Source organism: Colletotrichum godetiae (assembly GCF_030913485.1).
Source record: "Colletotrichum godetiae strain CBS 193.32 chromosome Unknown BDP55scaffold_28, whole genome shotgun sequence".
In the NCBI taxonomy this organism is placed as follows: Eukaryota; Fungi; Ascomycota; class Sordariomycetes; order Glomerellales; family Glomerellaceae; genus Colletotrichum; species Colletotrichum godetiae.
Window position 1 is genome coordinate 458,666 of NW_026851276.1, and position 24,221 is coordinate 482,886.

The following is a 24,221-nucleotide window of genomic DNA, read 5'->3' on the forward strand; positions in this document are numbered from 1 at the left end:
ACTCGCTAGAACGCGTTCGGCTGTGAAATAGAGCGACGAGGCGACTTTGCGTTGAAGTCTGTGGAGGGCGCCTATGGCGCAGATGCCCAGAATCAGTGGACTAGGAGCGGTCCCCAGCTCTAGCGTCTGCAGGTGCAGGAAGGGGAAGTGAATGTGGAAGGCATCCACATAGGAGTTGAAATATTGCTGCAAGCATGTGACCGACGGTAGTTGGAAATCCCCTAACTGCGCAGGGGTGAGATGTGATTCTATATCTGCTAAGCAATGAGCTCTCATTTCTTCTGTAAAAACAATTTTGTGACTCTTTGTCGTCGTTGACTTTAGTATCCGTGGCGACCACCTTCGTCGCGGCCCGAGTGCGCTTCGGTATATGGTGTGCCCTTGTGATAGCGTCGGGACCCCTTCATATCTGTTTGAAGAGTTGCTTTGGTCGCCTGGGGGGTTGCTTTGAGGCAAAGCTGATGGTGGTGGAGGGAGTTGCTCGGGAACATCTTCGGATACTGGAAAGGCGAAGTGATCAAAGGTTCTACCCAGGAATGGGTCAAAGAACTCTAGCGAAATGTCGCTGAAGTCAAAATTCTCAACCTCTGACATGAGATCGTAGTCGAATTGGGGTGAAGTTTCGATTGCAGCTGGTCTGTCGACATTGACCGATGGTAGGCTGCCTTCAGATGTCAACTCATTAGTTGTTCCTATGCGGCCCTGCGAAGTTTGGATGTTTTCGTTCAGAGTGACCATAGATGTTGATTCTTCAACATGTGCATTCAGAGAGGGCGACTTCTCTGAGTTAAGAAGTCCACCAGATTGCGACTGGTCCCGGTGGAACGTCTTTTCATGGCGGGTCACGAGATCACTGGCCGGACATCGTCAGTCGTGAAGTGTTATCTAGAGCTCCTTCCTCAACTCACTTGCGTGCGAAGCGTCGGCTGCAGATACGACATGAAAACGGCTTCTCTTGTGAATCTAAGTATCTTTAGCCGACAACACCAAGTTCACAGAGAGGTTGACCCAACGGCTTCGCTCATGGCGATTGCGATGCTCGCTCCGCTTGAACGTCTTCGGACAGATCCGACATCGGTGCTGGACTCCTGCTTCTTTGCGGAAAGAGATGACAGACATCCCAGGAGCTGTAGTGAAGGCCATAGCCGCATGAGTTACGTGGTTGATGAACTAGAGGGGGGGCTCTCAGATGACGTTGGCTTGGTCGTCCACCAGAAAGCGTGGAGAAAGAGTTTGAAGGTCAAAATGCCGGTGACGAAGGACGGACTGTTTAAGCCTCCGTGTCCGACCCTTGGGATCTCCACCAACCGGGGCCGGCGGGCGGCCCGCTGCAGGCTAGGGGCGCGCGGGGTAAATTGTCCGAGTAAGTCATGCGCATTATTTATGTAACTCGAATGACTCTGTAGACAGGGGGCAGTTTACATCGCATCTTAATGGGTGAGTTTTGTACAAACATCTTTGCTACTTTGGTGTTTCCTGGGCGTAAATTCTGTCATTGGCACAAAGCTAGCGAAAGCCCGTGAAAGCCGCCGAGCATTGCAAATCCTGAGACTGTCATCTGATCTAAAATAATGGTTCTGACAACTGTTTACTGATCAATCTAAGCTAAGTGTATGGGCCGGCATAGATTTGCATTGTCGAGTGATCTATTGGTAGCATTGTTTCAATAAGAAGATTGAGCAGGTTCTCTAAGGAGATCTAAGTTGAAGATGCCGCAAGCGAACAATTGATGCTACTACTACTTTCCAGCTCTACCAGTGGACCTTGTTATTTGAATACTTACTTCTGAATTGAGTGCCGTCTCTTGTCCTCTTTATACGGCGCAGCCTGTACAGTCTGTATGACACATTAGTTGCACGATCTCAAGCGATCAAGACATCTCTGGTGTACTTACCGCCCTGATGGTCTTCACAGGAGATCCTTCAGACCCCCATTTCACCTCAACGACCGTCCCGGGGGCTGCATGTTCTTTGGCAACAATCCCCAATGACACCATCTCCTTGAACCAATAACTGTAGCACCGAGAAACAGCGCACCCGATTGTCTTGCCCCCCAGCAGGACTGTACTACCGACCACATTACCAAGCAAGCTGCGAGGCATCTCCATGTACTCAAAGGGCTCCGGTCGGAACAGAGACGCAAAAACGTCAGTCACGTCTTCCTCGTTCCAGACGAGCGTCACCAGCTGGTTTGGAGGGCTGTCTTTGAGCTTGAGGAGGGCATCGCGTCCGATGAAATCGTGGTCAAAGTTGATGAGCCAGCCCCAGTTCAGGTCGAATGGCGTGAAGTGGTAGGAGACGGGGTCTGCACCGTGACTCCCGCTGGCTTTGGAGAGATAGTGGTCAAAGTCGAAGCCGATGTCTCGCGTAAACTGACGGAACTGGAGAAGTTCCTTGTCATCCGCGGGCGCGTGTACGGCCGGGATGAAGTCGGCGGCCGGGGTTGCAAATGCGGCTTCAACCTGGTGGTTGTGTGTTAGTTTCTTTTTAGGGAGACGGGAGCGAGGATGTCTTACGTGGTTAACCATCTTTGTGCGGGCACCTAATTGACGAATATTGTGCTTCTTGCCAGCGTCCACTATGGAACCATAAATCTTTTTGGCATCCTTCGTCGATCCCCAAAGCTCGAACCCGAGTTCGCCGGATACACCTTGCCTCAGACAGAGGAACTTGCTGCCGTCGATCTCGAGCTCTTTATAATGCATGAACTTGATATCCCGGACGCCCTTGTCAGTCACCTCATCCAGAAGCTGAACGCTCCGAGGACCTTGGATCTGAAGAAGGAACCAGTCATCAGTGACCAGCTGCAGAGTGGCATCAAACTTCTTTCTCCCCTGTTGAAATTGGTACACGAGCCAGACCGTCCCGGGACCGCTTGTAAACAGGAAATCGTCCTTTCCAAGCATCAGGACCAGGCCCTCACCGACGACGCACCCGTTGTCCTGGCAGAAGATGGCATGCTTCGCTTGTCCGGGCTTGAAGTTGGGCCAGCGGTTGGTCGAGATGTATTCGAAAAAGGCTTGCGCCTCCGGACCGGTGATGCGGGCTTTGAGGAGCGGCGACCAGTCGCCAATGTAGCAGTCCGTCTTCCAGGAGACGCTCTCGTCGATCCAGCCCGAGTATTCGTAGGCTTCAAAGGTTGGGCCGAAGCGGGACCAGGTGTTGACGCTTGAGTCTATGGGAACGGCGGGAGCTAGCGGCACAAAGTGCTTCTCGCTTCCGTCGTCCCACCAAGGTTGTGTGGCTTGTTGGTCTTGAGAGTTGGATGTCATCTTGAAGTGTGAAGAAACTCTTGATTGGTGCCAAGGATTACGTTTTGGAGTCTGAGCTGGTTACTCGCTTACTATCGTAGATTTTTTTCGTTCTTGTCTTATCGTATCGGTACAACTATGCTTTATGTTTGACCTTTTACTAAATCGTTCACCCACGATCTCTCCACTCGTTGCTGTAAGATGAAGTCATCACCTTCCTGCTGCTAGGCATGGCATGGTGGGTTGAGAAGTTCAAACAGCAACTAATACATCCCAATTAGGCAATGCGGGATGTCGTGTGGGATGTCTCCACCCCTGCGATGCTACTCCACTTTCTCGTGAGGGGGGCGATGGCCCCCGATTTTGACGACGGACTTTGAAGTTGCCGAACATTGCGGTCACGATTTCGAAGTACCCTGCAGATCTATGTGTGTTACATTACAGGTTCGTGTTCAGAGTCTATGAAGCCAGCAGCATCGAACTATTGGCCCGTCGGATCGATGTATCGTTGTCACTGATGTTGATGCCCCGCGGGGCCCAGAAGTCTCAATTTATTGATTATACCTAGGGGGGAAGACGGCAACCTTCCAAGAAGATCTCAAGTGTGTACATCTGCAAAAGAAAATTGATTCTATCGCGTCCAGGATACGGTTATCACGAGATTGTGTTGTAAATTAAATCAGCGGATACAATACTGGGAGATGTGCGCTTATGAGGTTACTTGAAAATTTAAACTACTAGCTCTGCTCTCGGAAATAATCAAAGAAAATAACAAACTACCTGTATGATAAAATTTAGGCCAATGCGAACCTTCATTTTGGACAAAAGTCATCTATAAGGCTTTGCCTAAGCCGAACCTCTCTGAAACTCCTACGAGTGTGGGTTCGCGTGACAATATCAACAACGTAACTTGCGTACAAGTTCCCAGGTCTACTTGTACTAGTATAATCTCAAGTGTAGAACGAGGACCCTGTCTGCCGACATCATCTATCTCCCTCTCCTTTTGACAAACTACTCTCTTACTTTGGACTCCCTCAAGGCTTTAACCTCCTCCTCCGAAACCAGCACAAAATCATACGTCAAAAGCCGCGTCGACGGCTCAACACCATACTTCTCAGCCAACCCATCAACATCCGAAACAGTTCCCAAGTCCACAATCAGCGACTCCTTGACTCCAAAAACCGCATCAGACCTCTCAAACGGATCTCCGCGAAGATATAAAGCTCTGTATACACGGTCAGCAAAACTCACATCAGTAGGTGGACCAGGAGTTATAATCAAAAAACTTACGTGATGAGACGATCGTACCCAGGCATATCAAACATGAAATGAAAATGGCTAGGCCGATACCGATGCCTTCCCAACGTCGTCAACAACCTCCCAACAGGCCCATCCCCCGGAATAGGATACGGCACCGGCACAATCGCCCGAAAAAAGAAACCTCCCCCCTCATCGCTCCTCACAACCGCCCGTCCGTCGGGGTTCTCATACCCTTCATACTGAACATCATAAAACCCCTTTGAATCCGTCTCCCACACGTCAACCTTACACCCAGAAATCGCCTCCCCGCGCGTGTTCCTAACCGTACCCACAACAAGCATCGGCTCCCCCTCCCCATCTCTCGAAATCATCTCCCCGTGCGGCACGTCTTTGGCCTCATGCGTGTGAAACGGGCCCAGCACAGTCCCCTCCGTCGCCCCGGTGCCCTGCGGCTTCGGATGATCCAGCGAATCGACGAGCAGCGAGAGACCCAGCACGTCGGAGAGAAGGACGAATTCCTGCCGGACAGAGGTGCACGTTTTGCCGACGTCTGTAAGGAAGGCGATGGCGGTTTCCCATTCTTGTGTGGTGAGATTTGTGTCACGGGCGAAGTCGTGGAGGTGGGTGACGAGGTGTTGGAGGAGGTAGCGGGTGCGGGTGTTGGCGCATTTGGCGTTGATGGCGTGGACGTTTTGTGTGATGTTGGATGTTGTTAGGTCTTTTAGGGATGGGTGGGAAAGGTCTATCTTGGAGAAGTCCATTGTTGCGGTTAGTGCTGGATTAGTCAGATTAGACGAGGTAGAGTTGGAGATTAACGTTGGATCAAGGTCTTACTTTGGAAGCAGATGAAGAGCAGTTTGAATATACCGTGGGCTTTGATATCAAGATCCTCTCGGAATCGCAAATATCGTGATGCCCCCCAGATAGGGCTTTGAAAGCCCGGCAGGGGAATGTCCTCCCGCAGTTCCGGACAGGGTATGTGGGGAGTAACTTGGCAGACATCTCGCATATTCGAATGATGGAAGACAAGATATAATCTCATGCCCAAGAAAGCTCCATCATTATTCATCACGATTCTCCCCAGACCTTCGATCCACCACACGACCCCTCCCCCGCGACCACCATCACCCGGGTCTCCTCCCCCGAACATCATCCCACTTGGTTACCCCACAAAGCCACACGTCCGTGAGCATCCCACACAGCCTCTTTTCTGCTGCACCCCCATCGACGTTGAGAAGCAGGGGGTTGACATCAGGTACTAAGTTGTCCCCACCAGGCTATCTTGATGTCATGGAGGGTTGATAATACCAGGAAACTCGAGTAACCCCAAGGCATATAGTTCATCCTTATAGATCTGATTCATAAGTAGTATCAGCAACCAAGGCACGCGCACAGCAGTCCAATTCCTCACTTCTCCCAAAGAAGCCTTTCCGAAGCACAATAACCAACTTAGTAGGCATCTCCTCTACAACTCACCTCATCAACAATGGCATCTCAAAACCACCATGGTATTGGAAAGGTAATCCTCCAACCACCACCACAAGCCCTTCCTCCATCCATCACCTCCTCTTCCAACCTCACACCGAAACTAACACATACGCAGGTAATAGTAATAGGCACAGGCCCAACAGGCCTCCTCCTCTCCCTCCTCTTAGCCCGCCACTCAATCCCCGTCCTCACCCTCGAAAAATCCACCTCCCTCTGTCCCCTCCCGCGCGCAACCCACTACGGTCCCCCCGCCAACCGCGTCCTCGCCCGCGCCGGTCTCCTCCCCCGCGTTCGACAGCACGGCATCGAAGTAGGCGGCGCCCGCTGGCGCAAACCAGATGGCACCGTCCTTGCCAAGATTGAAAACAGCAGGCTCGGGACGGACAATCCGGACCGGATCTCGTGTCTGCCGCTGAATCAGTTGTGTAAGCTTGCGCTAGAGGATTTAGAGCGGGAGCCAGGAGCGGAGGTGCGGTGGGGGTGTGAGGTTGAGGGGATTCGCGAAAAAGGAGAAAAGGCGGTTGTGAGGATGAAGACTGCGGAGGGGGTGGAGGAGTTGGAGGCTGATTATGTTGTTGGATGTGATGGTGCGAATAGTATTATCCGGAGAGAGTTGTTTGGGGATGAGTTTCCTGGGTATACGTGGGATTTGCAAATCATTGCTACAAACGTGAGTAGAAGTGCCCCCCCCTCCCCTTTTTCCCTTCCACAATATTTGAACAGTCAAAGAGAGATAGGCAAGACAGCCACAACACCGAGCAGGATGCTAACCAGAGGACAAAGGTCTACTACGACTTTGAAAAATACGCCTGGGTAGACTCCAACTTCGTCATCCACCCAACAGACTACTTCATGGCCGCCAAAATCCAAGACGATGGCCTCTGGCGCGTCAGCTACGGTGAGGTCCCCAACCTCAGCCACGACGAGTACCGCCGCCGCCAGCCCGCAAAATACGAGACCATGCTGCCCGGGAACCCGAAGCCGGACGACTACCGAATTGTCAACTTTAGTCCATATAAGGTGCACCAGCGTCTCGCGCCGCGTATGCGCGTGGGTAGGTTCATCTTGGCTGGGGACGCTGCGCACTTGTGTAACCCGTTGTAAGTGCTCCTGTGACTAGGACCGATGTAGAAGAGAAAGAGAGAGGCAGAGAGAGAGTCCTGCCTCGTGTCAAACCTCTAACCTTTGGCATTGATAGCGGCGGCATGGGCCTCACAGGCGGTCTCGTCGACGTCGGCGACCTCTTCGACTGCCTAGCAGGCATTCACGACGGTCGAGCCGACGACGACATCCTCGACAAGTACGACCACTACCGACGAGAAAAGTACAACCAGTTCACGAACCCGGTCTCCGAGGCAAATCTCAAGAGAATGGCGTCGGACCCGGACGAGGTCGAAGCCAATGACCCGGGGATCGTAGCCATGCGCGAGGCGGATAAGACCGACGAGGCTGCCGTCGCGTTCCAGCTGGTATGTCCCTTTTTGCCTACCCTGTTCCTTTTCGGCTAGGCTTCGCGCAGTGATGATCTGATATGAGAATTCATATAGGGTGTGTTGGGGCTGGCTCATGATATGACGCAGTATTATACGAAGTAGGGGTGGTTGGGGCAAGGGACTTGTCAGCTATGAACTTGGCAATGTTTTGATAATTGGCTTGGCAACATCTGATCTGGACTGCACGCTGAGATAGAGTGAAGGGCACTATTAACTCAAGATCACTATCTGGATGCACATCAACACGCTTGGGTCTGTCGCCAAAGACAACTACGTGGATACTATCGTCAGTGCTTATCGTCCCGTAACTCCATCCAATGCCCACAGACATGCTATGATGGCCTAACATTCATCTGGAGAGTCACCGGAGTATCCATCTGTCCACAAAACAACCATTGTCTCGAGAACGGGAATAAAAGACTTGATGACGAAGCCTGAGCGCCTGGCCAAGCAGAAGCTTCTGTCACGACGCTGCCGATCTTGATAATCCAGTGCAGTAGAGTGACATTGTGACAATCCAACCACTTGGTTGCGTCGCGACACGAAGTTCCTTCGTGTCCGTATGCATTGACACATCGGTGGGATGTCATCCATGGAGGTTCGTAGCAGCGAGCCGCCGCACGCGGCCAAGGTCTAGATTCACGAGCTGGCGATGCTCATATTGCTCGTATATGCTCGCATTAGGGACGAGGTGTCCTCGAACTCAATGACATCAGGTAGTCAATAAAAGATGGGAATAATGATTAGGGAAAGAGGAAATATGCTTTCACTGCTGAAACAATAGTTCACTAGAACGGCAGTGACATGAGGCGACCTAGGATACTGGCGACAGAGACCAACACGGAATGTACCTGCGGGTTTGGCAACCAACAATGCAACGACGGACCGTAGATACGACCTGCGCATTGCACAGAGATGGAAGATGATTAAGTCATGTCGCCGACTTGGGACCGAACTTGGGATGGTCCTTGCAGCGGGAGGGCCGCCGTGGACGTGCGGGGACCGAATAGACGGCGCTGACAGTCGTCGACGTTGTTTCGAGGGACATGGAGAGGTGGCTCGCCGAGATGATCTGGAGAGTTGCAGCTCGCTTCACACGCAATGCGAGATTCGACTTGTCGGCCGATTGTGGAGGGGGGTTGGTGATCTACTGATCGACGGAGCCGGCTCATCTCTGAGAGGATCCTAATCCCAGAGCTGCAAGATGGGAAGGAAGGTTTTCGTAGATTGACCCAAGCTGTCAGAAATCTGCTCTAGTTCCACGAAACCACGCGGTATAGGTAGTCAGCTTGTGGACAGCATGTAACCCCAATTGGCTGTATGAGATTGGCTGACTGGAAGAAATCTTGGTGCTTCGACACGAAGGGTTGACACGCCAAGAAGGGGGGCCTTTGGAGGAACTCACGCACTGTCGCAATGCCGGTTCGTGGCGAAGGGGCAAAAGCTGGAGGCGTTTGAGCGAGCCGCCGAAGGATGTTCGTCATGCAGGCAGACAGCGTAGTGCGAACGGGTTGCGCTTTGACATGTGTACTTGACGTCGGAGGTGAAGAAGGGTCGTGAGGGTCCAGTTGACGAACGCCGACTGGAACCATGGCAAGGAAACTGATGACATGGAAGGTCTGTCGGTGTGTTTTAGGTTTTGTCAGTTTAGCGCGAACATCAATCAGGATGGGGGCCACCAGTGTTGGAGATTGAGTCGCTAAAAGGCGGGCTTGGATGCGAGTGGGAATGGGGGCCGAGCCCGCCCTTACTTGAAGGGGGAACTGTTGGTCAGTGGAGTAGGGAGAAGGTCGTGTTCCGCAGATGTACGGATAGGTAGGCAGGTATTCGTACGGAGTACAGATTGGAAGCAAAGCCGTTGGAATGTTATTGGAACTGCCTGGCGATCACGCGGGGAGATGCTGCTTGTGGTGTGGTGTGGTGGATTGGTGGTGGTGGTTGGTGGCCGGGACACCTTCCCCCGTCGAACTCCTTGCCTGTTTGTAAACCATCGACGCCCGTACGAAGGCGGTGTGTTGCAGCGTCTAGTGTAGTGCAAAAGTTTCTGGATTTCCAATGGCTCTTGAGCGAGGCGATTGGTAGAGCGCGAGAGGATAGGCCGTCTTCATTACTGAGCCAGGTCGTCAGCAACGTGTCGGCCTCGACTCCGCCGTCAAAGGGGGTGGGTGGTGTCACAGACCTGCAGGTCCAGTGACGGACAATTAACCACCCTCGTTAATAAGACGTCGGCATTTGGGGGCCAAGCAGATCTCCAGAATGAGCGAGTTCCTGGTCTTCTATTTGAATGTTTGGAGAGGAACTCGTAGATAATGTTGTCGCCGCCATATGTCGCATTGCTCGAATGTAATTTGAGGGTCCTAGATGCTTGGGGCTCCTGGAATCATGATTCTAACGTGAACATCTTTTCCAAAGGAGGTCGCAAATACCATTGATAACCTGGTAGCGAAGGGGTACCGTCTGTCACAGGCCTCGTGGTCTTCGATAGTCCCTCGCATAGCAGGCCCGCGAGGCCCAGACACACAGACTATGTTCCATCCCGTCGTCCTGTAATCCCACGATGGACTTTCGCTCCGCTAGCAGCCCGTTAGGTGTGAGAGGAGGGTGTGATGGTGACCACTGTCAGGAGGGTGTCGAGGCAGGCGAATAAGCGACAAGCACGAGGTGGCGGGAAAGGTGGCGCAATCCTGCGTATGGCACGGGCCTCTGGATGCTAAAAGTTGGTGTCTGCATCAATTCAGGGGAAGTCCATGGGTGTCTGCATGTGCTTCCAAGTGGGCGCAAATGAGTGGGCGTGTTCGCAGAGTGTGAATGGACGCGATCGGATCGAGGGAGGCCGAGGCAGCGGATGCGTGGACGGGAAGAAAGGCAAATGTCGAGCTCGCGACATGAATAGCCATGATGAGACGGTTCGGCGAATGGGATATGCCATGTTCTGTTGCGGACGGGAAGCTTGCGGATTACGGGATAGTCGTCTTTGTAATGGCGAGAGTTGCAATCGGGAAATGTGTGTGCGCCGTCGGTATACGAATGCTGAGGTAGTTGATCCAGCTTCCGCTGGTCACTACTAGAATCTAGTTCAGGTTTATGGATAGGATGGTCAAGGTTGAGTCTCCTCGGAAGGCGGAGGTGTCAGAAGTATCCGCATCGTGAGGTGGGATTGTCGTCAAGGGGCGGCCCCGAGAAGGACGAATTGGCATAGACCCAGGTGGTGGTATCCGTTGATGTTCGTTTTGACAGACAAACATTGTCAGTCCCGCAACAAGTCGAAGTGGTATCGGTAATGAGCATCCGCCATCAGCAATGCCAGCGGGCAGCCAGCCAGCGAAGTGGAGGAGGGCGGACGCTGTGCCGTGTATTGCCCCCCATCTACTCCGTATGGTACGGATAGAGAAAGCTAGCAAGCCATCAGCCCCTGGCGACGGGTTCACGAACCCCGACGGTGGTGTCTGGGATCCCCTTGGGATTGGCTTCTCTTTTGGGACAAGAGCAGTGGTGGGATGGCTGCATCTTGCATTACCCCTGCAGCCCTGTCTCCTCTTGTCCCTTTTTTCTGGACAATTATGGTCGGCGTGGTGGAAGAAGGCAACGAAGGATTGGAGCGGACAGTGCAGGGTGTGGGTGGCCCCGTCAGAAAAGGAGGCTAGTCCAAGGCGGCAAGCCTGCCGTCGGTCGCGGTGTCAAGGTGTCGTGGGTGTCTGGCGCTTGTGGTGTCTCGTGTCTTGCAGGCCGGCCGTGTTTTGGGGTGCCACGACGGCGTTGTAGGCTAGGTAGCGTACTTGGTACCGTGGCGTGGGCTCCCAGTCTGAGGGTTCAACGGTTGGTTCATGTCGATGATGGATGTGGCAGATTGTTTCTTTTGCATTGCTCTTCTGGCTCGATTTCCATCATCCATGGCGCGAAACGATTGCCTTTTGAAAAAGCCCAATGTTGTTTTGGAAATGAGCATTACAATGATTGGTGGAATTGAGGGGCGCCAGGAGAGAGAACAGGACGTGCTCTGCAGACGGGAGAGAGAGAGATTGAGATGAAGCGGCTACTTCTTTGTTCCTCGCGGGCGGGCGGGCGGTCATGATGAACAAGGTGAGCATTCGTACCTTGATCGCAAGAGACGTAAGGAGTACTTCGTAAGCTTGGAGGATTGGAATAGACTCGGAGTGACAGAATATGGAGAAGAAAGCAATAAAACAATACTACCAAAAACAAAAGAAGAAAGGAGGGGGTTCACGACTACGGGGCACGTCGGGGGGGGTACACCGTTCGCAGTACAGGAAAGGAAAATGCAAAAGCAGTGAAAAGGAGAAACCCTGCATTTGCAGAGGGCTCTTTACCAATTTGGGTCAGTTTGGGTATCCGTAGGTATGTGCTTTCCTCATGTTCCCCAGCAGCAGCCAAGGGCAACGGCGAGAAATGACATGGAAGGTGCGTCTTGAGGGCAGTGACCACATGTCGCAAGGCCCGTGACATTTCTCAACTTTTTTCTGTGGACTGTCTACGGTTTAGGTAAGCACCTGAGGGTAGAATATCTGGCGAGGAAGCTTTGATGTGTTGGTTCTTTCCTCGTTTCCCATGACTGTGGATACGTACCTGATATGTGGTGGATGAGGCAAGTGCAGCTCGAAATTTACGACAGTGGAGGAAAGAAGTTGCTGGTGGGCGTCGCGGCATAGCAGGTGCAGAGGAACATGGGATACTCTGAAAAACCTGGACGGAAGGACCATTCGTCTGGTGTTTCCTCTAGTAGTATTTCTGGATCTCTGGGATATTTCTTTACCTACCTACGTACCCTACCTGGATACCTTAACAAAAGTAAGGTAGGTGCTTCGTCATCCAGGCGAGGCATCAACTAATATTTGCTTCCATATACCTCAAAAGTACTCCGTAAAGAGAGAGAGAGAGAGAGAGAGGCTAAGGCAAAGTCAGACGGATATTGATGCCGCTGACGAGTGCAGTCATCATCGTCGTCGTCCTTCTTATTACCCTACGTAGTTCTCCGTCAGGAATACTAAGTAATCCCCAAGTATCGGATATGATGAATGTGGAATATTGGTGTCCGTGCTCCCCATTGCTCTTTTCCTTGCATATTGATATTGTTGTTGTTATCGTCTCGTCTGGTGTTTCTCTTGCCTGGGCCCGACTTTTTCGGACAGGGACAGGGTCCCTCCGCAACACCGACCGAGAAAAGACGCCAACACCGGCGCATTCAAACTCCCGTATCACCTGCATCTCACAGAAATCATACTCTGTATCCTGTATCCATACAATTCCATCTTGAGTGTACCGCGGATCGCGTCGTATCGCATCCGCTGTGTAATTAGAACGTCTGCTAATATGCAGGTCCGCACAGAGACACAAGAGTCAAGACATGCAGCACCGCCAGCAGCAACACGGACGCTGCGTCTAATTACCTGACAGATTACGGATCCAATCCTTTCTTGACCACTTCACCAAGTAAGGTACCTACGGATACTGATGATGCAGAATTCTGCAAATGTTGCTTGATAACTTGATACCAGTCCAAAAGACCAAGGTCGCAAGTTCCATGTCCCGTCGGGTGGACCACAGTAATACTTGCCTGAGATGTTGTCCGCTGTTCATTTTCTAGTTTTATTGACTAGGTTCCTATTCGTAGCAGTCCCGATTCTCATCCGTGGACCATGATCCCCATCCCTCTCTCTGTTCTCTGAAGTATGGATATTCCAACCCCTGCCCGGTCCTCCTTCCTCCCCCCCAGCCTGCCCATCAACGAGATTCCCTGCCACGCCTTGCTTGGACCCTACCTTCCTGGTGGTACCTTAATTACCTCGACATGGGCATGGTGTTTGCAGGTACCTTACCTTACCTGTCCGTAGGTATTACGGGTTGCTTGTCTCCATTCCTCCTCTTCCCTTCTGCTTCCTTTCCTTCTTTGCACTTTTTCCACGTGTGTTTCATAGGTGGCTTGATGCTCATCAACAATACCTTATTACCAACAAACATCGCAGTTACCTTGCCTTTCTCCGTAAGTAGGCCAAAGGCCAACAATCCATCCATCCATCCACCCATTCACCCGTCTCGCCGTCTCCCTTCTCTAACTGCTTGTGCTTCAAGCAACCAAGCACCCGACCACTACCACTACCCCCTAGTGCCCTGGCACGCCTGGCACCGCAAAACATCCGAACTGTGACGAATGCACACCTGCATCTACCGTCCCTTACCGCGACCCATCCAACCTTGCCAAGTTGCCATACGTATACTCCGTCCACTACTCCGTACACTACGCTTCGCATGCCACTTCCACTCGGTACACTCCAGTCTCCGCATACAGATACTTCCAGCTATATCCATGTTTACCACGCAGACCATATTCTGACGATCCAATTCGAACTAATAATACTTCTTAACCCTTGGCTCGCCCACTGCCAACACAACCTCGACCTGTACTCCGTACTGCGCGCATCTACGAATACCAACGTACTACTACTGCGTAGTCTAGTACGCCGTAGTCGCATCGTCGCCGTTTTCTCCTCGCTAGCACAAGAAACAAGTGAACCACCGCCACAGACATACTTCACACACCCACGGCACCACACCCTCGTCCTCGTCCTCGTCCTCGTCCTCGCACTCGCCCTCCACCCCTCTCGTCCCGACGACCGCCGATCACCACCATCCATCCGGAGCCTAGCAAGTCCTAGGTCAGGGGAAGATTGAGGGTAGCATCCATCGCCTCTTTCGGAGCATCGTACCAACTTTCAAGGCCCGTCACTAACCCACCAACAATTCGCCTACTCAATACCCCGTCCCAATACTACCGCTACTAGCACGAATACACACTACCGACGACGGATACTAATACATAATCAAACCTTCCCGCGCACATTTTCCCGCTCCTCGTGGCACTCTTGGCCCTTGACTGCCCACCCGCCCATGCCAAACGGGGGAAAACGGCAAAAGCACCACCAGAGAAAAAAGCAACCTGAACAGCAGCCCAGTTCAGAAAAGAAACATTGCTGCAACGTCGTCCGCTAGCACCTGACACCACCCCTCAAAAAGACCCAAAGAAGGGTCCAAAAGGGGACTCGCTCGAGTCTTCATTTCGGTCACTCATTACTCGCTTGGGACTCGTTCACCCGGGAGACAAAGCCGACCCCAACCCCGAACTTCGAACCCAGCTTTGTGGACATTGCGACGCCTGAGAAAGCCCACTTTGACCGTCAGTCTGCCTGTTCAAGCTTGCCCGCCGCCTGCTCGCTGTTCAAACTCCAAGGCCCCCTCCAGGCTCTGATTCCTGTGAGCCCGCCGGCCGACATCGACTGACTTACGGCGTTGCTGCCACCGCCATCGGATTGGATCGCTTGACTCCTGGTGTCGCATTGGATCTACCGCGTTGGTCAATATTGGGGCGCGTCCCAACTCTTATTCAAGCGGCCGCACCTTGGCATCTATTTGGCGCCGGCCTGCTTGCTGCTGCTACTGGCGACTACTACGGCACCTTACTGCATATGCGCCTTGCGCTTGCGCTTGTCGGATTGGATCTGGAAATGACTTGAAAACCCTTTTCGACCCCCACGATACCCTTCCGTCTCCCCCCTCCTTCACCATGTACGCCGACATCCCGAGACGTTCCAGTCGTCGCCGTCCCGACCTCAACATCAACACCTCACCTCCACCCGCCGCCTACGCGAACAAGCCCGCGGCCGCTGTCGCATCACGAGGAGAACCTACGACTGCGCCTCCAGTTCCTCAAACACCACCACCGAGCAGTAGGAACAGGCCGCCGCCCACTACTTCGTCCTCGTCCGTTGCCAAGGGCAAATCCAACAGTTCTCGGGCACTACGAGGCCCTGCTCTTTCTCGCCATGCCGACGACTCTTTCCTGGTAGACGCTCCCGATTCGCCCGACAGCTTCGACATGTCCTCGAATAAAGGAAACGATAATCCCGACCAATCTCGTCCCCGCGATTCCCACGATCTTTCCCTGTCTCCGCGAAACGTTACGCGCGACTCTCTCATGGCCAACATGCTCATGTCTCTCGACCAGTTCTCCATGGGTGGTCCAGTTGGTGGGCCCTTTGGCAGCAGCCCGCCAAATACGCACGACGAGCCTTCGCAGCAGTACCAATACGATACCGACGGAGGAGACGGATTCTCTCGATCAGTGCGAGGCGGCCGCCCCGGCCACACATACTCCTACAGTTCCGACTTTGACGCCGACGATGCGAGCAGGATATCTTCACGGGGTAGGAGAAGCAACAGTAGTTCCAACTTCCAACCTGGTCTGCATCGCATCAGCAGTATGCGCGAGCCGCTGCGAAGTACTGCCAACTCGCAGCGCCACATGCACTCTCGAGGTGGTAAGGGGAGCACAAAGAGCAGTAGCTCCAACAGCATTGATGCCGGCTATGCCCAAGTGCTCAGTAGCACGAGGTGGGCTTCCGGCTTCGGTGGCAGATCCTCGAGCTTCGACTATGGTCACCGCCCACCGGCCTTGCAGGCCACACAACATCAAGCTCAAGCAAATGGAGCTCCATGGCACATTGAGTTCTCCAACACCTTTTTTACCGACGACTACGATGCCGCGCCGACGCCTACGGTGCCTGGCGGGCCCCGACGCATGATGCCGCCCATGACCCCCCCTGCCGCGACCATTCCACAACCGCCCATGCCCGCATCCACGCCCGCAGCCGCACATGCACCGTCGACTGTGGCTGTGGAGCCAGCCGAACCGCCGCCCATTGTCCTCGAACGCAAACGGTCGAGTCGGTCCGCTAAAAGCACATCAACATCCCGCAGAGCAGACAACAACAAGTCGTCCAGCACTCCACGAGAGGAAGTGCCCCCAATGCCTTCATCTGTTCCGGCATCTTCAGCTGCGCCAATATCGTCGCCAGCAACCGCACCCGTCACGGCATTCGAGTCTGAGTCGTCGGCACCCGCGCCACACGTGGGCTACGGCAAGACAAAAGAGCCCGTGCACGCAGCTCCGATTCCGACACAAGCACCGTCGCAGCAAACAAAAGAAAAACCGGGGTTTTTCAGGCGAGTCTTCGGCTCGTCTAGAAGCAATGCCTCCAACAATCCGCCCGAGACGCAAAATTCCACAGGCATAACGTCGTCAACATCTGTGGATTCTGTTGATCAGAGGTCTGGGAACCGATCTTTACACGTTGCCAACCAAATGAAGCCATCCGCCCCCGCCCCGCCCTCGAGGGATACATCTTCATCCCATTCTCATCATCACGTGCTGCAAAAGAAACCGAGCTCCTTCTTTCGTCGCAGAAAGAAGTCTGTGTCCGCCGATGAGGTCCCTCCTGTGCCAGCTGCTGTCACTCTCGAGCCTCCAATGCCCCCCTTGGTGGCCCCGATCCAATTGCCTATTTCCAAGGACAAGCTTTCTGCGAAACCAGAGCCCAGCCCAATCAGCAGTCTGCGTAGGGTTATGAACCCATACCTTAAAGGCAGCCCGGTGACGCCAAATACGCCCTTGACACCCCAATCTGCTCCCGTGCAACCTACCTACTCCGAAATGGCCTCCGATTCCGCTCCAGTGTCGAACGGTGAGAGAGCCGACGAACAACCGCGATCCTTCTCCCCGGAGTACGACCCGAGTCCCAATGCACGAATAAGAGAGGTCCGCCCAGGATCTCGTGGTGATGACGATGATTATCACCCAGAGCATGAACGCCGAACCGACACGCCCACTAGACCGCCCCCAGAGCCTCCCATATCGTCCGAAAAGCGAAACAATTCCTTCCTCGATATTGATGGCAGTGACAATGAGGCAGACACCGAGTCGAAGCGAGGCAAGACAAGGAAAGATAGGAGTCACAGATCTGCCAAGACGAACAAAGAACCGTCACCGTCACGGAAGGCGGCTTCAGACCGAAAGGATGATACCATCAGAGGCAGGAAGAACAACAGACTGGCAGTCGCTCCAGCAGACTCGGATGATGAAGGCAATAAATCAACACTAATTTTGCCAATGGAGGGTACTAGATCTGCCAGCCGAGCGTCAGGGTCGACCACCACCGAGTACAAGTCTGCAATGAGCGGCACTCCCAGCGTCCGAGTCGAAACCACTGAGAACAGCCCCAAGGTCCTTGGCACGTTTGAGGCCATGAGCACCAAGCCTCTGGACGAGCCCGACTTCGTCGTTGGAGATCCAACGGAAGACGACCGCCAAAAGGCCCAAAAGATCTTTGATGGTAACGAAGACTTCATCCAGAAGGAGAAGGCCGCTGCATGGATGGGCGAAGAAGGTCCCGTCCGGCAAAGGACATTGCAAGCTTACATGGATCTGTATGACTTTGCCGACAAAAGCATTTTGCAGAGTCTCCGCTTGATCTGCGAGCGCCTCGTCTTCAGAGCAGAGACACAGCAGGTTGATCGTATCTTGGTTGCCTTTTCCAAGCGTTGGTGTGATTGCAACACCAACCATGGATTCAAGGCTTCCGGTATGTTGCCACCGTCACCCCCAACCCAAAGGAGCCCAAGCTAACATGTTACAGACGTCATTCACACAATCTGCTACTCAATCATGCTGCTCAACACTGATTTACACCTGGCTGACATCGAGCACAAGATGACGCGGAGTCAGTTCGTCAAGAATACCATGACTACAATCACTCAGGCGGTGGTTGAGGCGGCCCCTGATGCATTTGAGCGGCCGACTATTCTACCGGGTAAATCCAATAGCGCTCTTGGAGGCGACGATTCCAGACCGTCGATCGAAGAGCGTTTCGTTTCGCGCCGACTATCGTTCCGACCGCCGCCGAGAAACGAGGGAGACGGGTCCGGAGACCACTGCCACGACGAATGCGGACCCTTGGTTAAGTCGCCATTTGACGGTTCGATGCGAGCCTGGGAAAGCCAGGTCGAAGTCGTCCTCAAGGACATTTACGCCTCGATCCGCGACGAACGATTGCCCCTCTTCGGTGCCGATCCGTCCAAGAACCTGGTGCCCAACACCCAGAGCGGCCTCTCCGTCATTGGTATGCTGAAGCGAACGCCTAGCGTTCTGAGTAAGGCCCCGTCTGAGAGTCAGGCATCTATGCGTGGGCGCATAGCTGAAAATGGCCGTGCCAATTCTTCCAGATGGAATTCGAAGAGCAGGTCACGACCTCGTATGGGCAATCCGGGCTTCTCTTCGTCGCGAACGAGCTTCGAGGACGGAAATTCAATTTGGAGCCCTACAATATCGTCGGCAACGTGGAGTAAGCTCTCGCTGGGCCGAACGCAAACATCGATGTCTGTGGATTCGCTCAGCTCGTCATTCCGTGGAGGCGACTATCAACAGTCCATCGGATTTGCCAACGCCCTTAGCCAGGCCGTCATCCGTGATGATGAATCCGGTCTCGGGAAGGAGCCGTCCATCATGAGCGACGAACTCAAATCTGCCCAACTACTCGAAGACGAATCCCTAGAGCTCGCCGGTCCTCCATGGGTCAAGGAAGGTATGGTGATTCACAAGCACCACCTTGATGGTATTGAGAAGAAAGCCAAGGACCGTCACTGGAATGAGGTCTTTGCCGTCATCCAAAGAGGTCGAATGAGTATTTTTTCCTTCGGCACTAACAAGACGGGACGCAAGGGCCGCGGTCGCAATGCAACCAAGGGTCCGGCCATTGTGGGAGGCGGTAACTGGCAGGAAAATGCTACTAACCTGGGCACCTTCAGCCTAAGACAGACTCTAGCATCTACACTGCCACCGCCTGGTTACTCGAGAGCTCGCCCTCACGTCTGGGCCCTCAGCTTACCGACGGGTGCGGTCCACCTGTTCCAAGTCGGAACCCCCGAGATTAGCAAGGAGTTCGTCACCACGGCAAACTACTGGAGTGCGCGCTTGAGCACCCACCCTCTGGTCGGCGGCATCAGCAACATTGAGTACGGGTGGAGTGACGCCATTATTAACAACGCGCTTGTAACGGCCATCAACGAACAAACCGTGGGGCCGGCGACTGGACGCCAGCGTTCCAACTCACGTCCGGGAAGCAGCGCTGCTGGAAACCCTCGACCTAGCATGTCGAGCTTCCGCTCAGCTGCTTCATTGGACCATGGTTCCGGAGGCCCTTACAGCTCAGCCAGCCGCGGTAACAAATTGCCTGGTGACAGGATTCATGTTGCTGAATGGGCACCACCGACGCAGAGCATGCGGCCCAGCAACCTGCCAGAAGAAGAGCAGCTCGAAAGTCTTCTTGCCTATGTGAAGGGCATCGAAGACGAACTTCAGACGCACAACCAGCTTCGCAGCCCGATGCTGCTCGCCTTTACACCCCGCGGCAACAACGCCGTTCGCGCTATGGCGAATTGGGAGCGCAAGAGTGCCTATCTTCTCCGTGAGATTGTCAAGTTCAGGACATACGTCGACTGCTTGCAACAGGCTGAAGCGCGCAAGACTGAGATTTACGGAGAGAGAGATTTGGCTCGCAGAGCCGCGAGGGGAGAATTGGATGAGGGAGAAATTGAATTCGACGTCGAACGAGACACGCCGATCAGGACTTAGATGGACTTGATGCATACACTATGCTACGGAGAACGAAGACGGAGGTGTTTGACGGGGAAAACATGAAGCGGTTCACGCGCGCGCAGAGCCGAGCCCACGACGATATGACCACATTACATTGGACTCTAGGAGTTTGAGTTTGGGTGGGCGTCTTTTGGGTGTTGGTTTTTGACACACATCATCTTTTGTTTTGTTTTCTTCACTTCTTCTTTATTTGTACAAACATAGTTTGATACCCAGACTTTTTTGTCAACGAGCCCGCTTCTGCAGCGTTCTCTATCGTTCTACGGTGGGGAGTCGCCAGGAAGGGGTGTTTTTTTCCTTTGCCTCAGTTAATCCTTCTGTCTGGGAGATGTGTCTTTCCCTTGATAATAGACAGGAGGAATCACATCTTGCGTTTGGATGATACGGCGGTCTCGCTGAGCGAGGGAGGGAGAAGTTTGCAAAACACACACGCATGGCCTTCTTACTCGCATTGGGAGGGATGGGGCTCGTCCTGATTAATGAGGTGTAAATAGTAATACGGGGCGGAAAGGATAAAGACAAAAAATAAACGGGGAAACATCTTTGGTTTGGAGTTGGTCTTCGATCTTGAATATGTTTTTGTGATGTGGTGAGCTGAGGGTATCTAGGCAAGGGGCCGGGTGGTGTGGTTGGAGTCGGCCCCTCACTTCGGCCCTGTGCGGCCGTGCCGTGTCTGGCCCAAAGAATTGGGAGCCGAACCGTGTTGAGCCGCTTCGGGGCGGTTGAGAGGAAAGGTTGGTTCCCCGATAGTATCTCGACGCACCTGGGGGGATTCTTGGTTTAAAAGCCGAATGAGCAGCCTCAGAAGCATCTACAGTAAGTATTGAACAACATCGGATAGCAATTGACTGAGACTATATTTGAGGACTAAACACCGGCAATTTGCCTCAGATGGAGGTGAGAATAGTGTCTATCAAGTAGTGAAATCATTGATGGTTCCTGAGATGCAAAGGCCAAGGTTTCAGTAGAAACATTACCAAGTTGTGCTAAGCCTTTATGAAGACGCTGAAAGCTTTCACCATGCCATCATGATCCTCACCAAGGCCACATCCACGTTCAACTCTTTGGAATGGTTCCATGCCAAATGAGTTACGTCCCATTGGTTGAGATGTTCCACCATCAACTAGCCGCTATCCCCGCCAGGCTGCGTGGGGCTCGGGAATGAACTGCTTTCTTTCTTCACGTCATCCACCCGGCATTCGGTATTTTACCCCACACCATTTTCTCTGATGTTGCTTACTGAACCTTCAATTACTTTACCTTTTGCGTGCTTCAACTACAATAGACTTCTTATACCTCAATTGAGCCTTTTGGAATATTCACCGCCGTTTCGGGTAGACTTCAAGTAAATCTGAATCGATCCCTCTCAAAGGTAGCTAAGCTGAGTTTCTGTGTGGTAAACACGCACCGGGAAAAATCGCAGTCTTTCACGTGTCAACATCGGACAAAGCTGACAACATCTCCAGGTCGCGTTGCCACATTCAACATGGACCCTTCACAAGGCGCGCAGTCACTACCCCCGGAAGCGATTGCTCTCGCTGGACGTATGTATGATAGCGCGCGGAAAGGGGATATCGCCATCTTCCAGCAGGCCTTGCCGGCTGGTTTGCCTGCCAACATGACGAACGAGAAGGGCGATACACTGGTACTACTAAGATGCATCTGGAATCTTTTCAGGTTCTACTACTAATAGTGATCTTTCATTTAGCTCATGCTGGCTGCCTATCACGGGCACGCGGAATTGGTGAAGCTGCTCGTCCAGCACGGAGCTGATCCCAATCGATTGAACGATAGGGGCCAGAGTCCTCTGGCTGGTGCGGTCTTTAAGCAAGAAGATGGAGTCATTGAGGTCAGTCGTTCTCTCTCTAGTGCCTCTGTTTCACCTCATCGACCATGGGTTTGTTCTGTGGCACATTCATCTGACACTTCGCACCAGGTTCTCCTCGAAGGCGGCGCGGACCCTGACTATGGTAATCCGAGCGCGCTGCAGTGTGTCGCCATGTTCAAGCAGGAGGAGAAATGGCAAGACAAATTCGAGTCAGCTTCTGGGAAAGGCAAAGCGGTTGCGCAGGAGTAGGAACTACTAGCATGTTTCAATGATGATACCACGCTCCGATTTCGCCACCAAAACAGATAAATCTCGATGATAGTCATTTGTATTGTCAAGTATGAAGTGAGACTGACCCCATCTCCTCAGATTTGACAACGCAACGACATCGCTGCCTTTAATGCTTCAAGCATACATGGGTGCTTCATTTACCTAGTACAGCAGAGCTGAAGCATTTCCTTGGACCTAGCTCGTTCAAAGGGTGGCTAACCTGTCACCCATTTCTACTGACTCTAAGAGTAACATAAGAAATCAGCCATCCGCAGGGCTAGCCTCGGCTTCTAGAGAGGGACAATTACAAATCCCAGTGCCTGTATCAATATCCAGTATTGTGTGCAGGTTTTCTATCACAAGTGGTGCCAAGTAGAGTTTGTAGCCTATCGATTTAAACATGAGGCCGTGAGCCATATCCATGCGATCTTGTTCAGGCTGCGAAATCATCAGTGAGGTGCTTGCTCGGATCCGTCGAAATTCTGCTGGGAAAATCGACATCATCGTTTGGGAGTGCGTATACTTCATTCAAACATGTCAGTATTTAGTTCAAAGACGTAAGTGTGCTGGATCATGGCATACCACCCGCCCGGTAAGCATGATATCGTCATCCATATTCTAGAGGGTAGTTGACGATGGATGAAGTAATTGACTTTGTGTATGTTGACCTGGCAAATCAGTTTCAACTCCCATATCTCCAAATTGAGAGGCCGTACATTTGCTCGTCCATTCACGAAACACCGCTGTCCATCTGCGTCATATCGTCAGCGACGTCGTCATCACATTGTAGCGATGGGTGTAAAAGATTCATTGAGCTAACCGCTTACTCATCATCGGATGAGAGGTCCGATAATTGGCCTGTATCAAAATCCATATCCGACATGTTGAATCGGAAAATGATCTGAATCAAACGGAGTCTCTCGTGTGTCTCCCGCAGAGTTGCGGCGGAAGTGGAATCGGGAAAGAACGCAACAAAAGAAACCAACCAACAGACCTGGCCACAAGGGGAAGCAGACGCTTTTTGAGGCCAGCCGAAGTGCCCAGAGAGGCCATTCAACCAAATGTAGCCGGGATTCGAGATTCAATTATTGCGGTTGATTGGTGATCGCAACCCGCTTGTCGGTGCAAGTACAGGGCACGATGCAGAACACATTCCCAGATCGGGATACCTTGTCACCCACAAGTCCGCAACCCCGATCGGCTGTACTAATTGAGGGATACTTTGGTGTGTGTGTGTGTGTGTGTGTGTGTGTGTGTGTTGAGGGAGTCATCATTCAACTGTCGGCCCATATCTCAACTGCTTCTTTACTCCTCTTTGCCAAGGTCTTGCGACGACGTGGCTTGGGCAAGATCGCGAACTGAGTTAATTTTGCTTCGAGGGAGCCTCGCGATAGTCTTTCAAAAAGCAGCCTTAGAACTATGGAGTTCCGAATCTGGGATATGAGATACTTCACTTCATTATCGACGACGATGATGTTAAGGAATGCTCGCCGGGAGGCTTTCGGTTGGAGAAAATGAGTAATTACAAGATGCATGCCTACGACAATGCCCCTAGAAGTAGAAGCGCCCGTAAAGAGATCAACCATAATGAATATGTTGAGCTACACGGGACACTGATTCGGCTGCGTTTGTTTGCCCAATTGATTTGGTTGCACAACGTGGGAACCGTGCTCTCTACGAAGTGCGTAGGTATATGTATTACTTCCATTCGAAGCTCACTAAACACGATGCTCAAGTCCGACATCTTCACAATATATCAACCGCGCTCTACCGTCCTTTTCAACCCTCGTTTGTTGATTTTCTCAACCTGCCCCTCTTTCAAAACTATCCACGCTAGTAAATACGAATTTCCGATATCTACAATTCTCACAAAAAAAAAAAGCTGTTCACAGTCGCGAAACTGATGATAATCTTCAAGAACATCATGAATAGTCCAAGTCTTCGCCCTCTATATCCCTATTACACTTCCCTAGGCCACATTTACGACACTGCAACAACGCAACATGCACGGTAGAGATCCATGGGAAAACGTCATTTCGATAGCTAGCGAATGAATGCGATGAACCATATTGGGCATACGAATCCCTATTGACATCTTTGGTCACCGCTTGCGACAGAAAAGGAAATCCA

At 52.5% G+C, this 24,221-nt stretch overlaps 5 protein-coding genes across 5 annotated transcripts; 3 read left to right on the plus strand and 2 right to left on the minus strand.

Annotated features, from left to right (window-relative positions):
• Positions 1-4,261: 4,261 nt before the first annotated feature.
• Positions 4,262-5,271, minus strand: BDP55DRAFT_555497 (Intradiol ring-cleavage dioxygenase; the record flags this gene model as incomplete). The annotated part of the gene is made up of 2 exons (XM_060569498.1): positions 4,262-4,475; positions 4,541-5,271. 2 exons carry the CDS (start codon positions 5,269-5,271, stop codon positions 4,262-4,264), a joined length of 945 nt encoding a protein of 314 aa, XP_060428001.1.
• Positions 5,272-5,996: 725 nt separating this feature from the next.
• On the plus strand, positions 5,997-7,593 carry BDP55DRAFT_730143 (uncharacterized protein; the record flags this gene model as incomplete). Its single annotated transcript, XM_060579655.1, has 5 exons — positions 5,997-6,029; positions 6,114-6,668; positions 6,782-7,098; positions 7,197-7,467; positions 7,546-7,593. 5 exons carry the CDS (start codon positions 5,997-5,999, stop codon positions 7,591-7,593), a joined length of 1,224 nt encoding a protein of 407 aa, XP_060428002.1.
• A 4,360-nt stretch (positions 7,594-11,953) lies between these two features.
• Positions 11,954-12,457, minus strand: BDP55DRAFT_668761 (uncharacterized protein). Its single transcript, XM_060575249.1, has one exon. The coding sequence runs from the start codon at positions 12,207-12,209 to the stop codon at positions 11,988-11,990; it is 222 nt and encodes a 73-aa protein (XP_060428003.1). The 5' UTR covers positions 12,210-12,457; the 3' UTR covers positions 11,954-11,987.
• Positions 12,458-15,067: 2,610 nt separating this feature from the next.
• On the plus strand, positions 15,068-19,969 carry BDP55DRAFT_555357 (uncharacterized protein; the record flags this gene model as incomplete). The annotated part of the gene is made up of 2 exons (XM_060569482.1): positions 15,068-17,921; positions 17,976-19,969. 2 exons carry the CDS (start codon positions 15,068-15,070, stop codon positions 19,967-19,969), a joined length of 4,848 nt encoding a protein of 1,615 aa, XP_060428004.1.
• Positions 19,970-21,193: 1,224 nt separating this feature from the next.
• On the plus strand, positions 21,194-22,487 carry BDP55DRAFT_668767 (ankyrin repeat-containing domain protein). The gene is made up of 4 exons (XM_060575250.1): positions 21,194-21,365; positions 21,460-21,638; positions 21,702-21,842; positions 21,930-22,487. The coding sequence occupies exons 2-4, from the start codon at positions 21,480-21,482 to the stop codon at positions 22,068-22,070; spliced, it is 441 nt and encodes a 146-aa protein (XP_060428005.1). The 5' UTR covers positions 21,194-21,365; positions 21,460-21,479; the 3' UTR covers positions 22,071-22,487.
• Positions 22,488-24,221: the final 1,734 nt, after the last annotated feature.

Coding starts and splice junctions, on each gene's coding strand:
- BDP55DRAFT_668767 (XM_060575250.1), top strand. CDS start 21,480: ATGGACCCTTCACAAGGCGCGCAGTCACTACCCCCGGAAGCGATTGCT. Junction 21,639..21,701: donor ACGAGAAGGGCGATACACTG/GTACTACTAAGA, acceptor TCTTTCATTTAG/CTCATGCTGGCTGCCTATCA. Junction 21,843..21,929: donor AAGAAGATGGAGTCATTGAG/GTCAGTCGTTCT, acceptor ACTTCGCACCAG/GTTCTCCTCGAAGGCGGCGC.
- BDP55DRAFT_668761 (XM_060575249.1), bottom strand. CDS start 12,209: ATGGTCCTTCCGTCCAGGTTTTTCAGAGTATCCCATGTTCCTCTGCAC.